Below are 21,133 nucleotides of genomic sequence, written 5' to 3'. Positions count from 1 at the left end.
CACTTTTTTGTTAACATTTAAAAGTTACACACCAAATTATTAGGACATTGTATTTAATTTGGATATTTAAACCCTCATTATAACTTCTTACCCCTGATATTTTCATCTGTAAACTTCTTTTTCTTTTTTTTAAACCTCCCATAAATTCTCATCGTCTCCTCAGACATTTTCCCATTGCCGTTTACTGCGTTTGAGAATTGGAATGAACTTGGGAACCCTAACTATTCAAATGTACAACAATTTATAAACTGCGCCCATCAATTCATATGACACTTGAAGCGACTGCCTTAAGAGCTTTGTTTTTGCACTTACTCCAGTGTGTGTGTGTTGCCACGTTGCTAAGCAATGTTCCAATAACCTCCCTTTGGCCTTTTGATGAAGTCAAGTTTGTGTACAGAGAGGAGAGAGAAAGATGATCGAGCGAGTGCGCTATTTTCTTTGTCGGTGGGCGTGTTTGACCCTTCGGACCTACTCGCGGGGTTGATGACTGAGTTGGGGGAAAACCTGCAGCAGAAAATAGGAAAACTGACAAAAAAAAAAAAGAAATGAGAGGAAGGAGGGAGAACGAAAGGAAAGAGTTGGAGAAAGAGGAAAAGGTTACAGGACAGACGTCAAAATGGGAACAAGAGTGGGTTCACACACGTCCATGGGAAACATAACAAATCCACCTGAAACTGGTATTTTCCACACTAACTGTGTGTATCCATCTATCACCCATTGTGATATATAAAAAATGTAATTCTTGGGAGAGAAAAGGGGGAGATATCAGTTTTTATTATTGTCTGTGCACACAATGAGTATCTGTGGAGCAGAGAAATAGGTCGAAGCCAAGTACTAGCAGTAGTGTGTGTGTGTGTGTGTGTGTGTGTGTGTGTGTCTCACTGGACACAACTTCTGCCTTCAGCTCTCCACTCTCACTTCTGTGTTTTTTTGTGTGCGTTTGACATCTCGGCGCCATTGCGAACGTGTGCACGCGACTCACCACTTGACTCGGTGTTGCGTCTCGTACGCCGCGTTGTCTGCGGCTTTCAGTTCATTGTATGCCTGAAGGAGCTGTCGCCTCAGTTCTTTGACCTCACTTTCAGGCTCGTCTGAAGCGCTCTGCTCCTCTGCTCCCTCCAGCTCGGTGTGCAGCCGCTCCAGCTCAGCACGACACCTCTTTGCCTCACCCAAACACCGGAGCTCGGAGTCCTGACTTCTGTAAGGTGGAGCAACGATTTAATGTGTCAGTGAGTGTGGTCAGCGGTACATCACCGAGTATACTAAGTGATTGTCACATCTATAGATATGGACTAAATACTGATTAAGACAGTTCTCTTAGACCTTTTCATCTTCTCTCCGTTTTTGCCGACAGTGAATTTAAATACCCCTATTTTTAATATGCTCTACAGTTAATAGTAGTTTCAACACAGTAAATGAAGACCTATTCAACTGCTTCCATCCCTCTATCGATTTTCTACCGCTGTGTCCTCGACATGAGGGTCATGGCCCAACAAATAAAGACTCAAGTTTGAACCAAAACATTGGCGAGTGGCTTTGAATTGTTGTTTTCAAACTTAACTCAAGCAAAGTCTGGTTGCCCACGGCACACTACAAAAACTATCCAGTAAACAGCAGTTCTCTGGGTGAAAATGCCCCGTTGATGGCAGAGGTCAGAAGAAAAATGGACACACTGCCTGGTTTGAAATGATAGAAAGGCAACAGTATCTCAAATAACCCCCTCATCACAACCAAAGTAATGCAGAATATAATCTCTGAGCAAAATGTTGGACCTTGAAGCAGATGGGCAACAGCAGCAGGAGACAACTCCTGCCACCTTATTAGGTGTCATGTGTACCTAATTAAGTGGCCGATGAATGTATTACATTATTCTGGCGAGGAAACCGACCAGTAACAAAGATAAATGCATAAAAAAAAAAAAAATCACGTCATTAGTCTGAATACATATTTTACACCTTTTAAAAACAATGTGGTACAATATGCACGTAGGCAGACTCAAGCCCCTGATTTTCAAGATATACCTCTAAGCAATGAGCCAATTAAATTTAATATGCACAGATTCTTTTCCACCATCACGCCTTCACAAGAAACTGGAGGTGTCAAAAGTTAATTCCACTTCCCTCTTATGTGGCTTGGCAGGGATTATGAGAATCATTGTTCGTGGATTTAATCGGGCTTAAAAAGAAGTGTGCTTTGGGTCATGTCTTGGGCGGCTTCCTCCGCCCTATTTCAGTCAATGGCAGTGGTTCCACCTTCATCGTGCTGCCTCCACTACACACGGCAGCGACTGTGCCTCTTTGTTCAAATCATTATTTTTGCTTTGTCTCTTTAGGCATCAGTGGGTCGGTGTCACAGATGATACTTCGATGTATTTTTAACTGCGTGCACGAGCAGCAAAACTAGATCTGATACTCACGTTTAAGTATTTTTCAAGGACACTTTACTTCGGGGTTCACTCTGGCTTGAACACAGGTCTGATGGCTCCTCATTTATTCCTCTAATGTGCAATTCTTTCTGCGTCTCTGCAGTCACAAACACGAGTATAAACTTCTTTGGTCGGAGGGAAAATGAGGACACGTACCGCTTCAGACGGTCAAGCAGCAGTTTGTAGTTTGCTTTCAGTCTGGCTGCCTTAGTCTGGTCGATCTTGCCCAGCAACAACAACTGAGGGACACAAAAACAAGATATTACAGACAGAAGACAGACGTGAGGAACTGTCCGTGTTTTTTTTTTTTAACAATTCAAAATGTAAAACAACTTCAAAAACAGGAATAAAAACATTTCTTATTGGCATATACAGTAAATGGCAGCTTGGATGTAGACATTATCCTTGTGTCAATCACCCACATTTGGATAATCCGGCTAAAGCCAGACATTAGAGCGGCTTAAACTGCTTGACTTCATTGACACAGGTCGGCTAAAGATTCTCCTGCATTTGTTTGGCAGTGCAGGAGAATCACTTGATTTAGAGTCTCCGGTCTGACTCAGAGCTGTCTGCATAAAAGCCATATATTGATAAAATATCACATTCCGAGGAAACCTCTTGTTGCTATTTTTTCCCTCCCAGATAAAATAATGCAATTGGGCAGCGCAGCGAGGAACAAGCGCGTTTTCTGACCCGTAAGCAGTTTTGCGTGTTATTGTTTCATGATAAAATTAAGTTCCAGCAGGTGAAAAAGCTGAATCAAAAGAGACCCCAAAAGAGCTTTGGGTTTTACAAGTTAAAACATTTGTGCTGTAATATGCTGACTTACAGAGAAAGAAAATTCCATATCCATCTGGACCCACCGACACTTGGTGCGATCGACCACAGCAGCCTCCCAGAAAGGGATTTAAACCAAGTTGGGCTGAATAGACATTAATCATCACAGTATCAGAACACATTATCATGATCAGCATAAAACAAGCCTCCAACTATCTGCAATCTCAAAGGGAGAGGACAAATTATTGAAAATAGCTCATATATAATGATAAGAAACACTTCTATTTTCTTTAGAAAAAGGCACCATTAGGGTTCCGAGTGATTCGGAAAGTCGATATAGAGAAATTCACAGCTGCGAAACCTTGGCGAAAACAAAAACAAAAGAAAGATAGCGAGTGAAAAGTTTTGCACAAAGAGGGGAAAATTATCTGCTGGAGTTGTTGTGAATTTCTCTCTGTGGTGAAACAGTGATAGAAACAGAGGACAGGTGCTGTTCCCCCCCTCTTATCTTGAGAGCCAGGTTGGTGAAGTTGGGGGTAATGAAGGATAGCTGTGTCTGTATCAAAGAGCTGCAGGACTAAGTATATCTCAGACCAGACTGTGTAGCAGGTAATCTAACAGCAACGAACACACACAAACAACCCGGCTGATATCAGCCCCCCCCCCCCGACTTCAAACATTAGCCGATGATATGTTTTTTTATTCACTGCATTTTAATGTTATCTCGCCGCTGTTAAAAAGACCACGTACCAAGGGGCTGAAAGGACGGGGGATTTATACTATTATGAGTGACATAGATAATGGATCTTATTAATATGATTTATTCTGATGTTTTTCACTCACTTTGTTTGAATTTATCAGTCAGCAAAGGTCACGTCACTACAAGGAAAAACAACCAAACAGCATTACCCGCGAGCTGCGGCGTTAAATCTGTCGTCTTCACATCTTGAAGCGTTAAGGGAGTCTCATCTGGTCCTACTTCAGTGAAGGACGACTTCAGTCATGCCATTTTATATTCTCCAAAGAAAAAGGGCCAATTACAGGAACCTTTGAAATGATCTCACTGCAGTGGGATAAAAGCAGCACTTTAAAGCTCTAGAGGGTCGTTTGTCAAGACAAACAACACCACAAATGTTACATCCATTGTCAAACAAGAGCCCTAAACACTTTGTCACCCATGTCTTTACAAACCGACACCTGCATTATTTTACATTTTGATCCACTGGATCCAGACGACTTTACCGAGTTCATAGCTACTACCATCTCATATAAGTGTGACACAATTCATCCTGATCTGTTGAGACGTCCCTCAGATATGCATCTGAACCATGTTCAATTTAATTTGTAGTCTGGATCGGATCCGTATTAAGCCGATGTTGAGTCTGACGGCCTAGTGTCTGAGCCTGCATACACATATCAAATGTTATTCAAACCAGATGAGTTTTGACAGCGATACCACTCTTTTTTTTGTAGGTTTGTCCTAAAACTGCGCTAGTAAAGCGAGACAGCTGCAAGCAGCTTGGTGTATGACTGAAAACGACACAGAAGTACCCACAAAAACTTTCATTCTACTGCCCAGCAAGCAGTTCCACAGGATAAATGCTTCTTTCCCCCACCTGCCCCTGTGGGGGAGGTTTGATTTAAAAAACTGCCTGTTTTTAAATCAAAACCTCAAAACGCACTTTTACTCCTTGGCTTTTGGCTAAGCATGAGAGTTGCCTATTTTAATCCATCTTTCCTCTCCTAATGGTCTTAATGCTTTTATTATTTTAATGTTTCTGGTTGTAAGTTGGTCTTAGTGTTTTCTTATGTTGTTTTTATGTCTAACTGTACAGCACTTTGGTCAACTCTGTTGTTTTTAAATGTGCTTTATAAATAAATTTGGATTGGATTGTGCTGCTGTATACACACAATAATGCTCCTTCACTCAGGTCTGATAGTTTTGCTTGACAAAGCCCGTTTCTGAGGCAGAATAATCAACAATAACAAAAAAAAAACCATCACTAAAAATGATGTGCTACAGCTTTAAGTGCAACTTTCTTTATGCCATTTCATATTGTCATATAAATAAGACTAATTATAGGAACAGTTGAAAATGATCTCAGGGCAGTGAAACAAAAATAGCAGTTCAAGACACAGAGTCAGGCTAAATAACACTTTAAAAAGAGGTCAGGTTTGTGTTGTGCGCAGTGCATATGGCATATCAGTGACACGACAGACATCCCAGCCAAAGAGTGGGAATTTATCTGAGAGAAGCAGCCTGAAGGGGTTTAAGGCAGACTCTCTAAATGCTGGTGCCAAGACTTATCTTCGGCAGTTTAGAATATTGAAGGCTTTTGCAGGGTGGCTGCATGAGGCTCACATGTGGCAGCGCATCTTTGAAGTGAGATGAAGACAAACAGTGGAAGATATTTAGGCAGGCACATGGACACGCATACCTGTCAGTTCACCCCGCTAAAGTCCTCCAATGTACAAGTGTGTGTGTGTGAAAAAAAAAAGAAGCTGTGAGCTTTAATAGTCTGCACCTTGGGGAGAAAAGTAATGACCATCACCACGACGCTCCCGTTCCACCATGTGGTGGAGAAAACCATCTTTCTGTGTGTGCATCTCTGCCTTCATCTTCTCATTTTTTGGGTCTCTGAAGTGGTGTTGAGCTTTCAGCCAGGCTGAATCTCTTTGTTACAAGCGTGTTCTTTTACTGTAATATTTCCCCCTCTCCTCCAACAGGGCTGAGAGCCACCGCTGGAAATGAAATCAATTACGGAAAAGTGTGTCACTTATCTGGAAAACCGACACGTGCATGAGGCATGTCTTGTTGGAATGTTGGGGGGGGGGAGAGACAATAGCTACAGCCCACACAAGCACATCATGTGTTTATGAAGTTTATAAAAAGACCAGGTGACGTCTTGAGTGGGAAGTATTTCGGGTTGAAGTGACGCTAGTTTTCATCGTAAAAACACTGCTCACTCATTTCTATAAGCTCTTCCAGTTTCACAACACTGGAGGGGATGAAAGTTGCAGTACGTCAATCTAAAAACCACCGAAAATGATCACAACATCATGGTATTAACAAGTCTGTTTGGTGCCAAAAATGTAAAGGCCCAAAAAATCCAGCCCAACATATCCTGATACAACACAAGCTCCAAGCTGACTCATGCCCCAAACTTAGGGCAATATAATCTGCGACGTACGCTCGATTTTTTTGGAATGAAGTACGACCTCAGCTTTAATTTTAATGTGAAGTCAACACCGCAGGTGTATTTGGTTAGAAAATATAAATCAGATCAGGGCAGGAGTATCGGCACACACTTAGTATTCTAGGATGTGGATCAGGATTCGGGGGAAAACTAATTCATTACACGACTCCAATGAATCTTATTCTGAGCTAACCTCGTGCATTCAGAGATCTCGAAGTGGGACCACAACGGCTAAAACGCAAAAAAAGGACGCTTGGGGTCTTTGCTAAATGATCAGATGGTTACTCCGTACTTATGGGTTTAACGGGGCCTCTATTGGAAGATATTAATTGTCAATTACACTGGTGTGCACTCATATGCACACTAAACAGGAACATACTGTAATTATTAAACATGAAAAAAAGACCATTAACTCCCAAGAAAATGTTTACTGATGTTGTAAATCAAGTGGAAATTTTCCCATAGACCACCATCCAGTTATTTTAGCCACCCGTGGGATCGCCCCCCGGTGGTAATTCAGTTTATTCTTACTTCCCGGTTGGCTTCAGGGAGGAAGTAAGTACATACTCTGTGATTTTAACTCAGCCATCATTTCGATCTCGACTACACACTTGTTTCATAGCTGCATATTGCACATATGGCAGAGTAAAAATCAGGCTCCATCTCGAGCACATGCTGAAATGTCTCTCAGAGACAGACACTTAACCCCAAATTGCTGCTGTGTGGTTATATCAGTGTGAATATCTGGTTTTGTGGATGAGAGCATGGCAAAACTGCGGCGTGAAGTGCTTTGGAGTGGTCAACATGACTCGCTCTGTATACACTCTAACACAGAAACACAAACTTCCATATAAGCTGCCACTGCGGTTGTTCCGAAACTTAAGCAGTAACACATTTTCTACAGTCAAAACAATACCTGTCCGGCTGCTGCGGTCAGTAAGGAGTCGTTTGTGAAAGATGGAAACCTGTCCAGCTTTTACAGTAATTGTGCCCACCTGGTCATAGTTTGGACATGAAGAGTAACTGGTGTGGGTTGGAGTGGGGGGGCGGGGGTTGATTGCGTGGGGTGAGGCAGTCATTTTCAGTAAGAATTTAGAATCTGATTCGGGTGAAGACAAGGACTCCAGAAAAAAAAAAAACAATCATCACTCAAAACACATTTTGAGCGGACTGTTCCAATGCAATGAGTCATTTAGTTTTTTCAGGGCAATGACCTGACTTCAGAGTGAGGCATTATGGCACCGCACACCGACTGCAGGCAAAAGAACCGACTGTACCTTTTCTCTCTTCACCTCCCACCCATGCTCGATTTTCTCCCCTCCATCTCCTCTCTACCACCACCACCAACCCCCCCCCACCTCTGTGGTTTTTTCACATTGCTGCTGATATGGTGTTTTACATTACGCAATAAAGCCACCCCTCCCTGCATCTCAAACTCAGCACTCTCCCATCTCGCTCTGCCCCCCTCTTTCTCTCTCTCTCTCTCTCTCTCCCCCTCCCTCCCTCACTCGTCCTGATATTAATGACACAGCTATCTGAGGCAGCGGCAGTTTCTCTGCGCTCTCTCCCTCCTGCACACTGCGCTCATACACACTCACGCTCTTAAACCAATAGGATACTGGACACATATTCACATACTTCTAAAAAACTGCAGCTGCTCTATTATATATGCACTCACACTAGAGGGTCTTTTTTTTAAAAAGAAAATCAGAGCTAGCTGCTCACACTTTAACTTTGCACAGACTTGTTTCTCCTTTTACGCAGAAGAATGAGGACAACTGCGCTTCTCGTTTGTGCCAGCCTGCTTCTCACAGCCACCAGCCAGGCGGCGGACTTCCCTGTCAACTCACACCAGAGATGGGACGCTAAAGGACCTTTCACTTTGGGATCTGAGTCCAGTCCCCCTGCCTCCTGCCCCATGAAACTAAGACCCTTAGGCCAGTGTGGGAGCTCTGGGGCTGGGGCAGAGGACAGCGAGGAATGCCCATACCAGCTCACCTTACCCCCTCTCACCATCCAGCTTCCCAAGCAGTTCAGGCTGCTGGAAAAGACCATGAAGGAACTGCAGAGTCTGAAGGAGGTGGTGAACAAGCTACGAGGTGGGTGCCAGGAGTGCAGTGGGACACGAGGCAGTGGACCTCTTGGACATCAGCAAGCTGACCAAGGACAGAAGGATGCTGGGGAAGGAGTGAGGCTGGACCCGATGGGGCAGGAGGTGCTGGATGGGTCCAGTCAAGAGAAGAGGGGAGATGGGATAATTCCAGGAGCAGGATCTTCTCTGGACGGTACTGGACGGTCTGTTTTTGGGAAGATTACACCGAGTCCAAGCAATATGCAGGAGATGCAGGTAAGAAGCAGTTAAGTCAAGATTTTAAAAAAAGAATGGAGGCTGTTTTTGCAAAGACACTTGATTCAGAGCAAAAGATGAAACCAGTATTAATAAGCAATATTTTGGAAGTATTCTGACTCTGGTTATGTTGATTTTTTTGTCCACTTAATCCAAATTAGGATACTTTATACTTTGAATCTGCTATTGTTCAAACCATAAAATCCACATTCTGTAAACACAATGGATGTGCAAACATTGCAATAGTAGTACTGGCTTTATATTTCTATCAATACCATTAAATTCCTCTTAAGCCAGTGTCATTAGCGGCCCTGTGAAGATCCCAGTGATACCGATCTACACCAACTAAACTCAGAATGTGCCCGTTCTGTGTATAAAGTCGTCTAAACATGCCCATTCAAAGTAACCCAGCTGGAATGTAAACAGGACAAAATGTTAAAAGGAGGTTTTAAGTCTTACTTGGCACCGGTTCACCAGGGAAAATTCCTGGTACTGTAAACAGGGCTTCAGACACCAGCCAAAGGGCAGTAAATTTTGCTTTGTCTGGTAAGCTTGTTGACTTTCACGGCCACTTTGGCAGACGGCCAATCATCACGCCGTCGTGGACTTGTTTCTGTTAAAATACAAATTGTCTGGTAAAACAATGAGGGGGATTGGTGACTTCAGTAATCCACCTGCTTCGTATTCTGCTCACATAGAAATAAAACCCCCTCCCTCCTCCTCCTTCTCCTCCTTCTCCTCTCCTCCGTCTCTCTCTGACACTTCCCAGGTGAAGCTGAATAGGATGTCAGCCAGCTTGCGCAACGCCAGGAGCCAGATCTCTGCTCTGCAGGGTCGCATGGAGGGGCTCAACCTGCTCAACATGGACAACGTGCAGGACATGGTGGACAGACGGGTGGAGAACCTCACCGGAGTGGTCAACAAGCTCAGCTCCACCTGCACCACCCAGTGTGCAGTACAGAACACCCCTCAGTGTAAGTCTGGTTTCAAATCATTTCTTTTCATTTTATTTTTCCTAATATCCAATTCCTTTTCTCACATTTTTTTTTATTCCATCTTACAAACCAGATTTTCTATTTCAAAAGAACCTCTCTCTCCCTGCTCCTAGTTTTATGAACGTTTCTGTAGCTTCTCTGAACAGGGTTAAAAAACAAAAAAACAAAAAAAAAAAAACCTGTTATCTCTTCTCTTCTATATCCACAAATTCACCACAGATGTTGTTGTGGTAATGAAATTCCGGAACACACCAGACACATCCAGCAGCTCGGGGCTGCTGAGAGGTAACATTTTCTGCCATCAGAGTCAATACAGTCATGCCCGGGGGGACATGTTGACATGTAATTACTACGAATATCCCAACGCTGGGTGATCACCTTCACCCACTGAGGCCCATTGTTCTGGGAAATGGGAAAGGAAATGTTCCAGACTGACAACAAACTCAACACACACACAAGAGGCCTGTTGTGACGTGCCCTCGCCATAACCCATAATAATATCACTTATTTCGATGGGATTTGTACAATCATGAGCAAAAGACGATGCTGTTGTAAAGGATCCATGCCTACATGGAGTTACCAGGGTTTTCACTATGATTCTCCATATGGAGAAACTCAAAATGGAGGGGGGAGAAAAGAGTAAGAGTTGCACTGCATTGCATTAACATAAAAATATAGCTTAAAAAGAGTGTAATCCCTTGTCGGAGACAACCATCCAAACCTATCAGCAGAGATTGCACACTGGCTAAGCTTAAGCGATGCTCCACTTTACATTAAAGCCGATTGGACGCTGAAATGTCAGCCACTTTTCAGACTGAAATGGAACAATATCCTGACACTGCACAAGTGAATGTCGCACTGTATTATGGCTTTTTATGTGGAAACAGATGTGAGCTCATTTCTCAAAAATGATTAGCTGGGACAGCGGTGTGAAGGGAATACACGCATTTTCACTTCTCGGTGTCTCAAACTCGTCTCTTTCTCCTTCAAACTCTCCTTAGATTTATAGTCCTTCCCTTTCATGGATTTATCCGAAGCACATCTGCGATCCATCTCTCCATTTCACTTATTGCAGTTTTCATTCATCTCCCCTCTAAAGTAAATTCTTGACTCTTTAATCCCCCTCTCTTTCCTCTTCCTCTCCTCTGACCCATCTTGCTTTGGAGGTCATGCACTTCCATGCTCATTCCTGCATAAAACAACCAACTCTCATTATCTCTTGCCAGAAACATTAGTAGTAATGTAGGCAGCTTCCCCGACATTAGTCACGGATGGCACGCAGGGTCTGGAACACTCATCTTTGTACACCAATCAGTCATGGTAAGATCAAGCAACAACAGATTTTTGCTGGCAATCATGCTTGATGGTGTTTGAATTTAATCTGAGAGGAGACAGCTGCTGGTAATCGGGAAATAAACATGACTAGACAAGACCTGTGCACTTTCACAGCCATTTTCTATAAATATTTTGCCTTGTGCGCTAAAGTTCCACTTTAGCCAACAAAGTGAATATCCTTAATTCCTCGTTTTTTAAAATGAAAATACATAAATGCTGATTTAATACACCTCTCTACTTGTCATTAATACTGGAGTGGACGAAGGCCTTTCATGCAAAATGTTTACCACAATTTCAAAAGCGCTTAGTACAGCACTTCATGCTTAAATGGTTTCCCTGAATCATGAGTAAACTGCCCAGATGCTAAATTGAAATCATTAACAATCAAACAGAAATTTACAAAAAAAATTTTTTTTTAAATCTGCTTTTGTTATAAAAAGACAGACAAATGGATTTGGAAGAGCGCTGATGAGACAGATGTGTGTTTATATCTTTGATGTAGGAGTTGCGGTGATGGATCATTGGCGAGTAAATGATAACCACTCACATGTGAAGGGAACTAGAAAACAGTCAACACTGTATACAGCTCATTAAGCCATGCAACATTCACACACAACAGGGATTAGAAAGGGCATTTGAGGACACTCCAATGTTTTCCAACTTTCCAATCCCTTATCGACATTACTCTGCTACAAGCCAGAAAATACAAGAGCTAATGAGGAACGTGAAGCTAATAAAACACCAGTATATAAGCAATTTCAACATCAAGACGGAATTGTCAAGGTGCATTTATCTCAGCCGGCTCACAACGCTAAAAGGTATTTATTTCGCTCCTTGCTGGAAGCACTAATCTTCACTTTCACGCCCATTAGACTCTAACGTGGGGGCCTTGAGGTTGAATTGACAGCAATTCATGTTCGGCTACACCGTCTTCTTTAGGGGGAAAGAACCTTGTCTGCTTTGTCAGGAACTGCTCGACTTCCTATAGGAAGGGTGTCGTTTTTGGGTGAAAGTTTCAGTGCATCAAAAGTGACAGTAGCATTCGCGGTTGAGCTGGTTTTTGTTGGCGAAGATTGCGCTATCACTTTGGGTGCACATTTCCTTCGATTACAAATGTGCTAATCTCACAAGGAGTACTTCCTTAAAAGAAACACAGTCGGGTTCCCTTTCTGTCAAGAGTCACATAAGCAACGTCGTATTAAAATGGTCAGTTGGTTAAAAAAAAGAGTCTTTAAAAAGCACGTCAGTCAGTCAGTCATCCAAGAAATCAGCTTTTAAAAAGAGAGAGCAGGGGCGACATGTACAAAGTTATGGAAAGTTAATAAGCGCAGAAGCACACAAAGCAATCAGCTGGCTAATTTGACTGGGCCATCTGAACAGTCAAGACAGCCAATCAGCTAACAGTCATTTGGGCATCAGTAAGTGGCTGATATTAGAGTTATTTAGGTCAGGCAGAGTGCCAGAGGGAGTGAGATGAGGTTGGCTCATGTCCGTCTTGGGACAGTGACAGCCAACGGTCAGACAGACGGAGACAAATGAAGAGAGAGAGAGGTGGAGATGTGAAATAAAAGAAAACCACAGTCAGACACTAAACGAAATTACAGGTCAGTGCAGACAGAGCTGTTAACATGATGCATTTCAGCCTCTTACTGAACTCCCAGACCGCTCATGGAGTGATCTTCCCTCTGTGGCTACTTTGCACCTCAAGTATTTTTGTGTAATTTGACATAAGAAAAACAAAACCAACCCCTCTTTATTTAAAAAAAAAACTGTAAGTGCGTAAACAAAATGTCTTTTACACTCAAACCGTTGTCCAATGGTTTGAGTGTGGCTGAAAACACCAAAGAGGCACCCACCAAAAGTTTTAAAAAGGAGTGATTTCTGCAGAGAACTTGCTCTTTAAAAAGCAGCTTGACAGGATAAATGCCTCTCGTTCCCCAAATTCTGGATTGTGGGGAGGAAACCAGAGAAGCCGGAGTTGAAGGATGCAGCATACAAATAATACTACATGGTTTCTGTCCAAACAAACAGAGGACAGAGAACAACAACAACAACAACAACAACAACAACAACAACAAAACCACATACTTGAGTTTCAATCACGCGGAATGAAAACAATAACCCGGCACCCCCGCACTTTACAATCCAGACTTTTCTCTCCACACCTCTTGAAAGCTAACGTACATAATATGACCGACCGCCACCCGCTCTCTGTGCTATTGTAATCTACTTAACCACTAAACAGATTTCACAGTATGACAAAACTGTAATAGCAGCCGAGAGAGTGAAACTCAGGAGGAGGCCACATACGGCCTTGCCCAATGTCAGGATGATTCAGGCCCCGGGTGCCGAGTTTGCACAGGGAGGAAGAACGCTTCTCTAATCCAGTTTTACACTTTCCCACGACTTGACAGGTCGGGCTCCTTTCTGTTGCCAAATCCTATCTGACAGGGGCTTTTGGACCTCGGTTTTGGGTTGGGTCAGTGGCCTGCAGTGCAGCATAAGGGGTGGGACACAAACGTAGAAGAATAAGAGGGGAAAGATATAAAAAGAAATAGGAGACCAGAGCTCAGTTGTACAAAAAGAGCCTGTGGCGCAGCACAAGGGGGGTTTTCGCAAGACTTTTGTCCTGCGACAGCAGACTCTGTCCTTTCACTTATTTTGCTTTCATGTTTGAGTGTTCCCCATTCTGGACAAGATTTTTAGGATAAGGAGTGCCATATTAAGCAGGACGGGAACAGACTGGAATACGACAGCATTCAGTGGAACGCTTATGCTCTGCAGCATGCTGAAATTTAGTTTGAATCACACAAGCAATTGTTGTTAAGTCAAGGGGAACAGTCTGAGACAAAATAGACATCTCATTCCATTTTCTTTTTTTTTTTGTCCTTCCAAGCCTCGGGGGGACATTTCTATTGCAGTCTCTTGGTCGGTCAGAAAATGCCAGAGCCAAGTAAAAGATTATCAAATGTCTTCTTGTAAAATCACATTAAACCTGCCCTCTCTTTTTCCCCCCCATGTTCATGCAGTCATCTTAGCCCCCCGGGACTGTTCAGACTACAACGTGCTGGAGCTGAGGAAGAACGGCGTGTACCGCGTGACCCCCGATCCCCGCAACGGGACATTTGAGGTCTTTTGTGACATGGAGTCATTCGGAGGTGGATGGACCGTGATACAGCAGCGGCTCAACGGCTCCGTCAGCTTTAACCGTACCTGGGTCGAGTACAAAAAGGGCTTCGGCAACCACAGGTATTGCACGTCAATCCTTTTTTACATTACATTACATTACTCTGAGTTTGACGTGTTAAATCGTGTTCAGCAGCGTGGTTAAGATCCATCTACCAAAGCAAAGTCAGGTCGACGACGTGAAGTCGCTGACTTTCATGCAGTGAGTCTGCAGTAGTGCAACCCCACAGGACAATTCATATTGAGTGGCAGAAGAAAACCTAGTTACTGCAGAGGATGTTTTGGGGATATAGCAATATAGCATGACAAGCAGTTTTTAGTGCAGAAACCCCAAACAAACAAACAAAGTCAACTAAAGCTACTTGAGATGTAAAACACAATAAATTAAAAACCAACAGCTCTCCCCCCACATACACACAGCACAAGAACAAACTCTGTGTCCAACTCACTGGCTTTAAACCTCTCTTAGCCGGGATGTTCCATTTCCTCAGGTAGTCATAGGGGTGTCCTTGATTGGTGCAACGCTTCCAAACAATACACATGAAACAAAATTCATTGTAGATTCCGATATAAGTTCAGAAAATCAGAATTTATACAAATTATTTATAGGTACCAATTAGTGTCCCGCATGTAACAGTAACTATATAATCAGTTACAGACCAGCCCCCCCTTACCACAACATGGGACTGCCCAGTCAATGGCAGCCTAATGAGGCACACCTGTGCCCACTATCACTGATTGTTCGCCACCTGTTTTCTCCGTCACTGATGGATTATCGTGTGTAAAACAACACAAACATATTGCCAGAGTCTTTAACAGCGTATGAATCCGTGAAGTGAAATTCAGACTGTATCACATTTAGAACAGCTGTCATTTCATTATATTCTGTTTATATGTAGTACTTTTATTTTAACCTCCGCTCATTTCACCTCTCCCCTTCTGCAATATGGACTTTTATTTCACAAATAACTCTGGTTTCATCACCAACAAACATAGGGCTACCTCTCGCGAAATGAAAAACAACTTGTTTTGGTCTTCTTTCCTCCTTTTTAACTGTCAGAATTCTCTTTATGGTTAATTCTCTTTGAGTAACTGCATGCAGCTTCAAATCTTGTTTATATTACCTAGCCCTCATTTTGTTCTCCCCCCATGCAGAGGTGAGTTCTGGTTGGGCAATGACCACATCCACTTGCTCACAAAGGCCAAAGACATGGTCCTGCGCATCGAGCTGGAAGACTTTGAGGGTGTCCGAGAATATGCAAAGTACGACCAGTTCTACGTGGCCAACGAGTTCCTTCGCTACCGGCTGTCTTTAAGCGGATACAGGTAGAACCTTTGATACTGTGCCTGCTTGCATTCGAGTGTGATCAAAATATCAAAAAAAGGACAACGTCTAATAGTTGCCGCTGTGTCATTGTAGTGGAACGGCTGGTAACGCCATGAGCTTCAACAAGCACTTCAACCACGACCAGAAGTTCTTCACCACGCCCGACCGCGACAACGACATGTACCACTCGGGAAACTGTGGCGCCTACTACAGCTCCGGCTGGTGGTTCGATGCCTGCATGTCGGCCAACCTCAATGGGAAGTACTACCACAAGAGGTACAAAGGAGTCCGGAACGGCATCTTCTGGGGAACGTGGCACAACATGTCGACAGAGTACTACCCTACCAACTACAGGCAGGCCTTCAAAACTGTCAAAATGATGATGCGGCCCAAGAACTATGCTCCTTAAGTGGACAGGTAAATATATATACTATAGTATAGTCACAAGGACTGACACAAACAGGAACAAGAACACGGACGAAGAAGTAGAAACTTGCATATATTCATGCACTCCCACCCGTTCACACATGCATACTTGTACAGTGAAAAAGTCTGCAAGCCCCATAGAAGTTTGAATGCAGTAGTAATGAAAATAACTGTGGAAAGAAAGAAAAAAAAATAATTAAGTGTCGCATTACTTTTTTTTCCCCCCCACTGTCGTGTGTGTGTGCGGCCTTCAAAAATGTTGGAATAAAATCATAATAATAATAAAGCAGAATGGACTATTAACGATGATAGACTAATAAAAAAGCCACACAGTGTAAAGGGCAGGCTCCTGCAGGGGCCGTAATATTATATGGAGGGTTACCATAAGAGATTTTTCACTTCCTCTCTGACATTTCCAGTTCCTGTTGTGCTGCCTCTCACTATAAACCCAGCCAGGACACAGAGCACACAGCACACAGTAGTAGTAAAAACTAATGAGCTATCATTTTTCTCCACTCCAAATGGTTTTATAATTAACAGCAACCACTCAAGTGAGGTATACGAGAGCTGATGATACAGTTCTGAGTGGGTCTGAAAATCCTGTTCGCCGGGGTCAGATTTAAACTGATCTAAGAAAAAATAAAAATCTACAGGCAATGATACACAGCCGTCTCTGAGCCGCGGCGAACAAGTTAATGGCTTCCATGTTGTTTATTTAATTACGGTGAGACACTCTTCTAATGTATCATCATTCATGACTATATTAAAAACATCCCAGTAAGAATATGTAGCCTGAGATAAATTTATGTTGGGTCATTCCAAAGTACGTTCTGCACGATGGATGCTTTTGCAAATTGGGCTTGACAGCAGCCACACTGCTGCCAGAAATAAAAAATAAAAAATAAAAAAGGAAGAAAATATTCAAATTATTTCTCCTCCATAGCCGCGAGTGCACTTAACAACTGCACAACTCTTGACGATGATACACCAATTTTCATGTGTGAAAAAAAAAGAAAATAATTCCACTTTCCACTTGTACAATACTGCTACCTAATGTTAGAAAACTGTATAGCATCATTTAATCCATTTTATATACACTGTGAATGGACAAGAAAGAGGTTGTTTTTTTCAGTGTGTTTCACTTTAAGGAACGTGTACAGTATTTAATTTATTTTGTGAGGTAACGATGGCTTTTATATAATACGTAGGTCATGCCGTGCAAAGTGTCTCACGACTGTTGACGCCTGGGCGGCGATAAGGTCTGAGCATCATTGTGACCATTCATAGTGAATATATGTGTATTTGAAGCTTTGTTTTTTTTGTATAATATTGATCTTTTCTATCACTCATAATAAGCTGTCATGCCAAAAGAAATGCACTTTTATATGTAAAAAAACAAACAAAAAAAACCAAATCATATGATTACAATTTACGAGGCTCTGTATATTGCAGTGTTTGGCAGTTTTGAATAATACCGATGCCTAGTGCTTATTTTCAAGCATCTTCTGTGTTAAAGTCACCCCCTTTTTTCAATGTAGACAAAAAAAGTACATGTGTATAGCATGAGTATCCATGAGTTGAGTGTCTGCCTTCCTGTTTTAGGGACATTTTGATGCCTGTAAAAATGGAGGGATGAGGTGCCGCATGCCCATTCTGAATGGGTGTATGAGATGATGATTCAATAAAGCAACACTCCAACATGACAGGGAGGTATACGATTACATTGTGGGCCAGTCACATTAATGTCTGTACACTGTATGTGATGATCAAGCTAATAAAAAAAAGTATTGTGCTCTTCCATGCCACGGTTTCCCGTTCCAAGTATTTTAAAACACCATTTTTACAATATCCACAATTCAGGTAGTTACCGTCCCTACATCTGCCGTGTGTGATGTTTATCTTCCCTATCAAACCTCCAAACGACCGTTCACGCAAAACAAGCTGAACAACGTTTATGAGACGTTACCTCATCTAGGCACTGGGAAACAGGACTCGCAGAGACATCAGTGCTGGCGGCAGAAGGCTGCACTTCTGGAAGTGAAGCATCAGGTGCAAGGGCCAATAAAGGGAGGTCCTCTTCCATTCTCCGCTCTGCATCCTCCTCTTCCTCTCTGACCTCCACTTCACCTCTGCTGGGTGGCCTGCTACCATCCTGCTCACGTAGGCTCACTAATCACCCGTCATTTCATTAATAGGCAAACACAGAGAGAGGTTGAGTGATTGCAGGGAGGGAGGGGGAGAGAGAGAAATGCAGATTTAAAACAGGATACATGGTGGTAGATACGGACTCGTACTGTTAATATTATTGTGCATCATTTCAATTTTAAGAATTTCTTCTTTGAGTCTAATTATGCAAGTAGTTATTGTATGGACATTAACTCACCGAACCTGGCTGTCCATGACAACAGCAGTGTTTTTTATTTTTATTTTCAAACCAAACTTTTAGTCCATTCTAGCAACATAATCTAGTCAATTCAGCTTTTACTTCCAAACAAATCCATACAAATGATTCCCAACTCTGAAATTACAAAACAACACATTTAAACTTACAATTGGAAACAACAGTGAATTAAAAATGTTTTTATGTCGTTGTAAAATTGCTGACTTTGGTGTGGGGAGTCAGGCGTTTACAAACCCCAGCTTACAGTTGGAAACTGGACATGACTGAAAGAAAAAGTGCCAAATTCTTAAGGTATTGTAGACCTACTTATCATAGACAAACATAGATTTTATAAGGTGAGCTCTGCTATTTTTAAATGTGTCAGCACCTCATAAAACCTGCACTTTGATGAGTCATGTTTAGTTCTTGTGACTGTTGCTGACATACTGTGAACCAAAACAGAGTTTCTCATGTCTCAAATTCAATCAAGTTAATGACTAATTGAGCACTTGCTGTTGTTTTCTGTCGCCACATAGTTTAAAAGTTCACTAAAACACTTAAAGTTTCCCTGTGTCCACTTAAAACCTAAACAAACCCAAACGAGCTAGCAAGTGAAGCTTAGTTAGCTTAATGTTCTTTAAGTTGCTGTTTGCGAAACAAATAAGAAACAATAAACACTTCAACAAAAGTCTTACTTTTAAGTAGTTTCCGTTTGCGTCTTCAAAACTCCGTGTTTTGGTCCCCTACAGCTGCAAGAACATTAAAGTCTTAAATAGTTAAATAAATTGAACTTTACAGCGCAAGTTAGCAAAAAACACAATCACTGGTCTCACTCTGGTTTAGCTGAATGTCGTGTCCTGGTTACCGTAGCAACGACTCAACACATCGCCCTGTGTTGTCTGGGGAAAATCACGTTGATATATTTTATTAAAACTTTAGGTTGGGTGTTCATTTGTGGACTTTATTTTTTATTTTTTGAAGACGAAAAGTTTGTTTTTATGCAGATGTACTCACTGAATCATGTTGCACTTGCAGTGACTGGCCAGCAGATGGCGGTAAATATTAATTTACACTCTTCCTATATCACTTTTCAAAACACAAGGAAACTCAGGAACAGAAAGAGAGAGAAAACACGGAAACATAAGTCAATATCAACAAAAACAAGAAGACATTGTCACACAGGAGCAAATAAAAGCAGTAAACACAATTAAATTCAGGAATATAAAGTAGTAATAATGGATAAAATGACACATTTTATTCATTTTTTACAACAAATTTACCGTTGACTACCAATCATTCAGTACGTAATGCACTGGCCGCACAGTGCAGCGTTAAAGGTCAGCTGGCTCGACACCCTGAATCACTGAGCAGTGAAAGCGGAGTCAGCTGACCTGAATCCAAGGTGACAAGTGACGGTGGTGATGCTGCTGTTCTCATGTCACCCTCTGCCCCACAATGCACTCTGGCCCATAACTCCCAACAACAGCTGCATGCAGACATCTGGGCGATGTACAGTACGTGCATGCATATAATGGCTATGATGGGGGTAGAGCATGTTGTGTCATAGACATGACATAACTGCTAAAATATGCTGTGGGACACCAAACAATAAGTCTCCTTAACCCCTGTCTCCCATATAGTATAGCCAGCCTTGAGTCTTTGTCAGTGATGTATCGTGGGTGAAGGGTTCAGACTTTTTTTTTTTTCCCAATGAGGTATGTTCCTCATTACCCCCACGTGTGCGAGCTGTTGCCGACATCGCCGTCATCTTCCCAGGCTGTTTCCAGTGTCAAAAAATCACAACTCCATATGTTTCAAGTATCTGCTGTTGGGGTTAAGACATGGCGAAAAATGCACACATGTTCATGTTTATTTAATTCAGAATGCTTTGAAATCTAACTGCTATTATTACTGTGAACATATTGCTTTATGTAACTATATCTGACCAAGTGACCTTCTTTAGTGTGCTCCGGTACAAGAGCTAAAACAATAATCATAATTAGAACTAGAACAAATTAGAGCTGCAACGATTATTTTTTGCAATCCATTAATCGGTCGATCATTTTCACAATTAATCCAGTAATCGTTTGGTCCATAAAATATCAGAAAACGTTAAAAAATGGTGATCAAACCTGGAAATGATGACGTTCTCGAATGTCTTGTTTTGCCCACAAACCAAAATGATTCACTTTTATTGATTTATTTGTTATATTAAGCAAAGATTTAAGAATCAGAAAGCTTGTTTTAATCACAAAAAAAAAATTGTAATAGACTCGTTTGTCCATTTGCAAAGCGTGCAAATCGCCAAGATGGACACCAAATTCAAAATAGCTATAGTGGCGCTATAGAACCCTGGGGCAACGCATAGGCCTGAGCATCATGCTAATATCACATTTCCAGAGATTTTATGTAGGTTAACCTATCCAAAAATGATATTATAACAATAATAACAATAATAATAATAATAATAATCTTTTGCATTTCAATAGGGTTCTACGCACTTTGTGCTCAAACCCTAATAATCATAATCTGAAGGAAAACAATAGGTTCCTCGCACTGCGTCTTTCATGCTTGGGCTCTAATGATAAGAATTTTCCCACCAAAGTGGGTAAAAATGTCTAAAAGGTTTATTTAGCATTTGCAGTTTGGCTCTTCAACATGACTGATTCTACTTTAGATGTACAGTAGATCATAAACTTCTATGATGTTGTTTTTCGGTCTGAAAGAAAAGAGGAAGA

The 21,133-nt window shown here is 42.0% G+C and overlaps 2 protein-coding genes across 3 annotated transcripts in view; one reads left to right on the top strand and one right to left on the bottom strand.

The window, feature by feature from the left end:
- The window catches only part of ccdc146 (coiled-coil domain containing 146), a 54,380-nt gene extending 35,103 nt beyond the window's left edge, over positions 1–19,277 (bottom strand). The window contains exons 1-5 of one of the 2 annotated variants that reach the window (XM_058625202.1): positions 19,229–19,277; positions 19,091–19,144; positions 17,982–18,184; positions 2,582–2,664; positions 983–1,198 (exon numbers count right to left, since the gene is read on the bottom strand). In XM_058625202.1, coding sequence (XP_058481185.1) covers positions 983–1,198; positions 2,582–2,664; positions 17,982–18,184; position 19,091 — 503 coding nt within the window. In that variant the 5' untranslated portion in view covers positions 19,092–19,144; positions 19,229–19,277. Of the gene's footprint in view, positions 1–982; positions 1,199–2,581; positions 2,665–17,981; positions 18,185–19,090 lie in introns of both variants that reach the window. The other variant, XM_058625201.1, reaches the window with a different exon arrangement.
- fgl2a (fibrinogen-like 2a) lies at positions 7,942–17,818 on the top strand. The gene is made up of 5 exons (XM_058625204.1): positions 7,942–8,746; positions 9,516–9,720; positions 14,106–14,325; positions 15,418–15,588; positions 15,683–17,818. Exons 1-5 carry the CDS (start codon positions 8,168–8,170, stop codon positions 15,996–15,998), a joined length of 1,491 nt encoding a protein of 496 aa, XP_058481187.1. The 5' UTR covers positions 7,942–8,167; the 3' UTR covers positions 15,999–17,818.
- Positions 19,278–21,133: the final 1,856 nt, after the last annotated feature.

Source organism: Solea solea, chromosome 3, assembly GCF_958295425.1.
Source record: "Solea solea chromosome 3, fSolSol10.1, whole genome shotgun sequence".
Classification (NCBI taxonomy): Eukaryota; Metazoa; Chordata; class Actinopteri; order Pleuronectiformes; family Soleidae; genus Solea; species Solea solea.
Note: the sequence above shows the minus strand (reverse complement) of the source record. Positions and strands in the feature narration are given on the sequence as shown.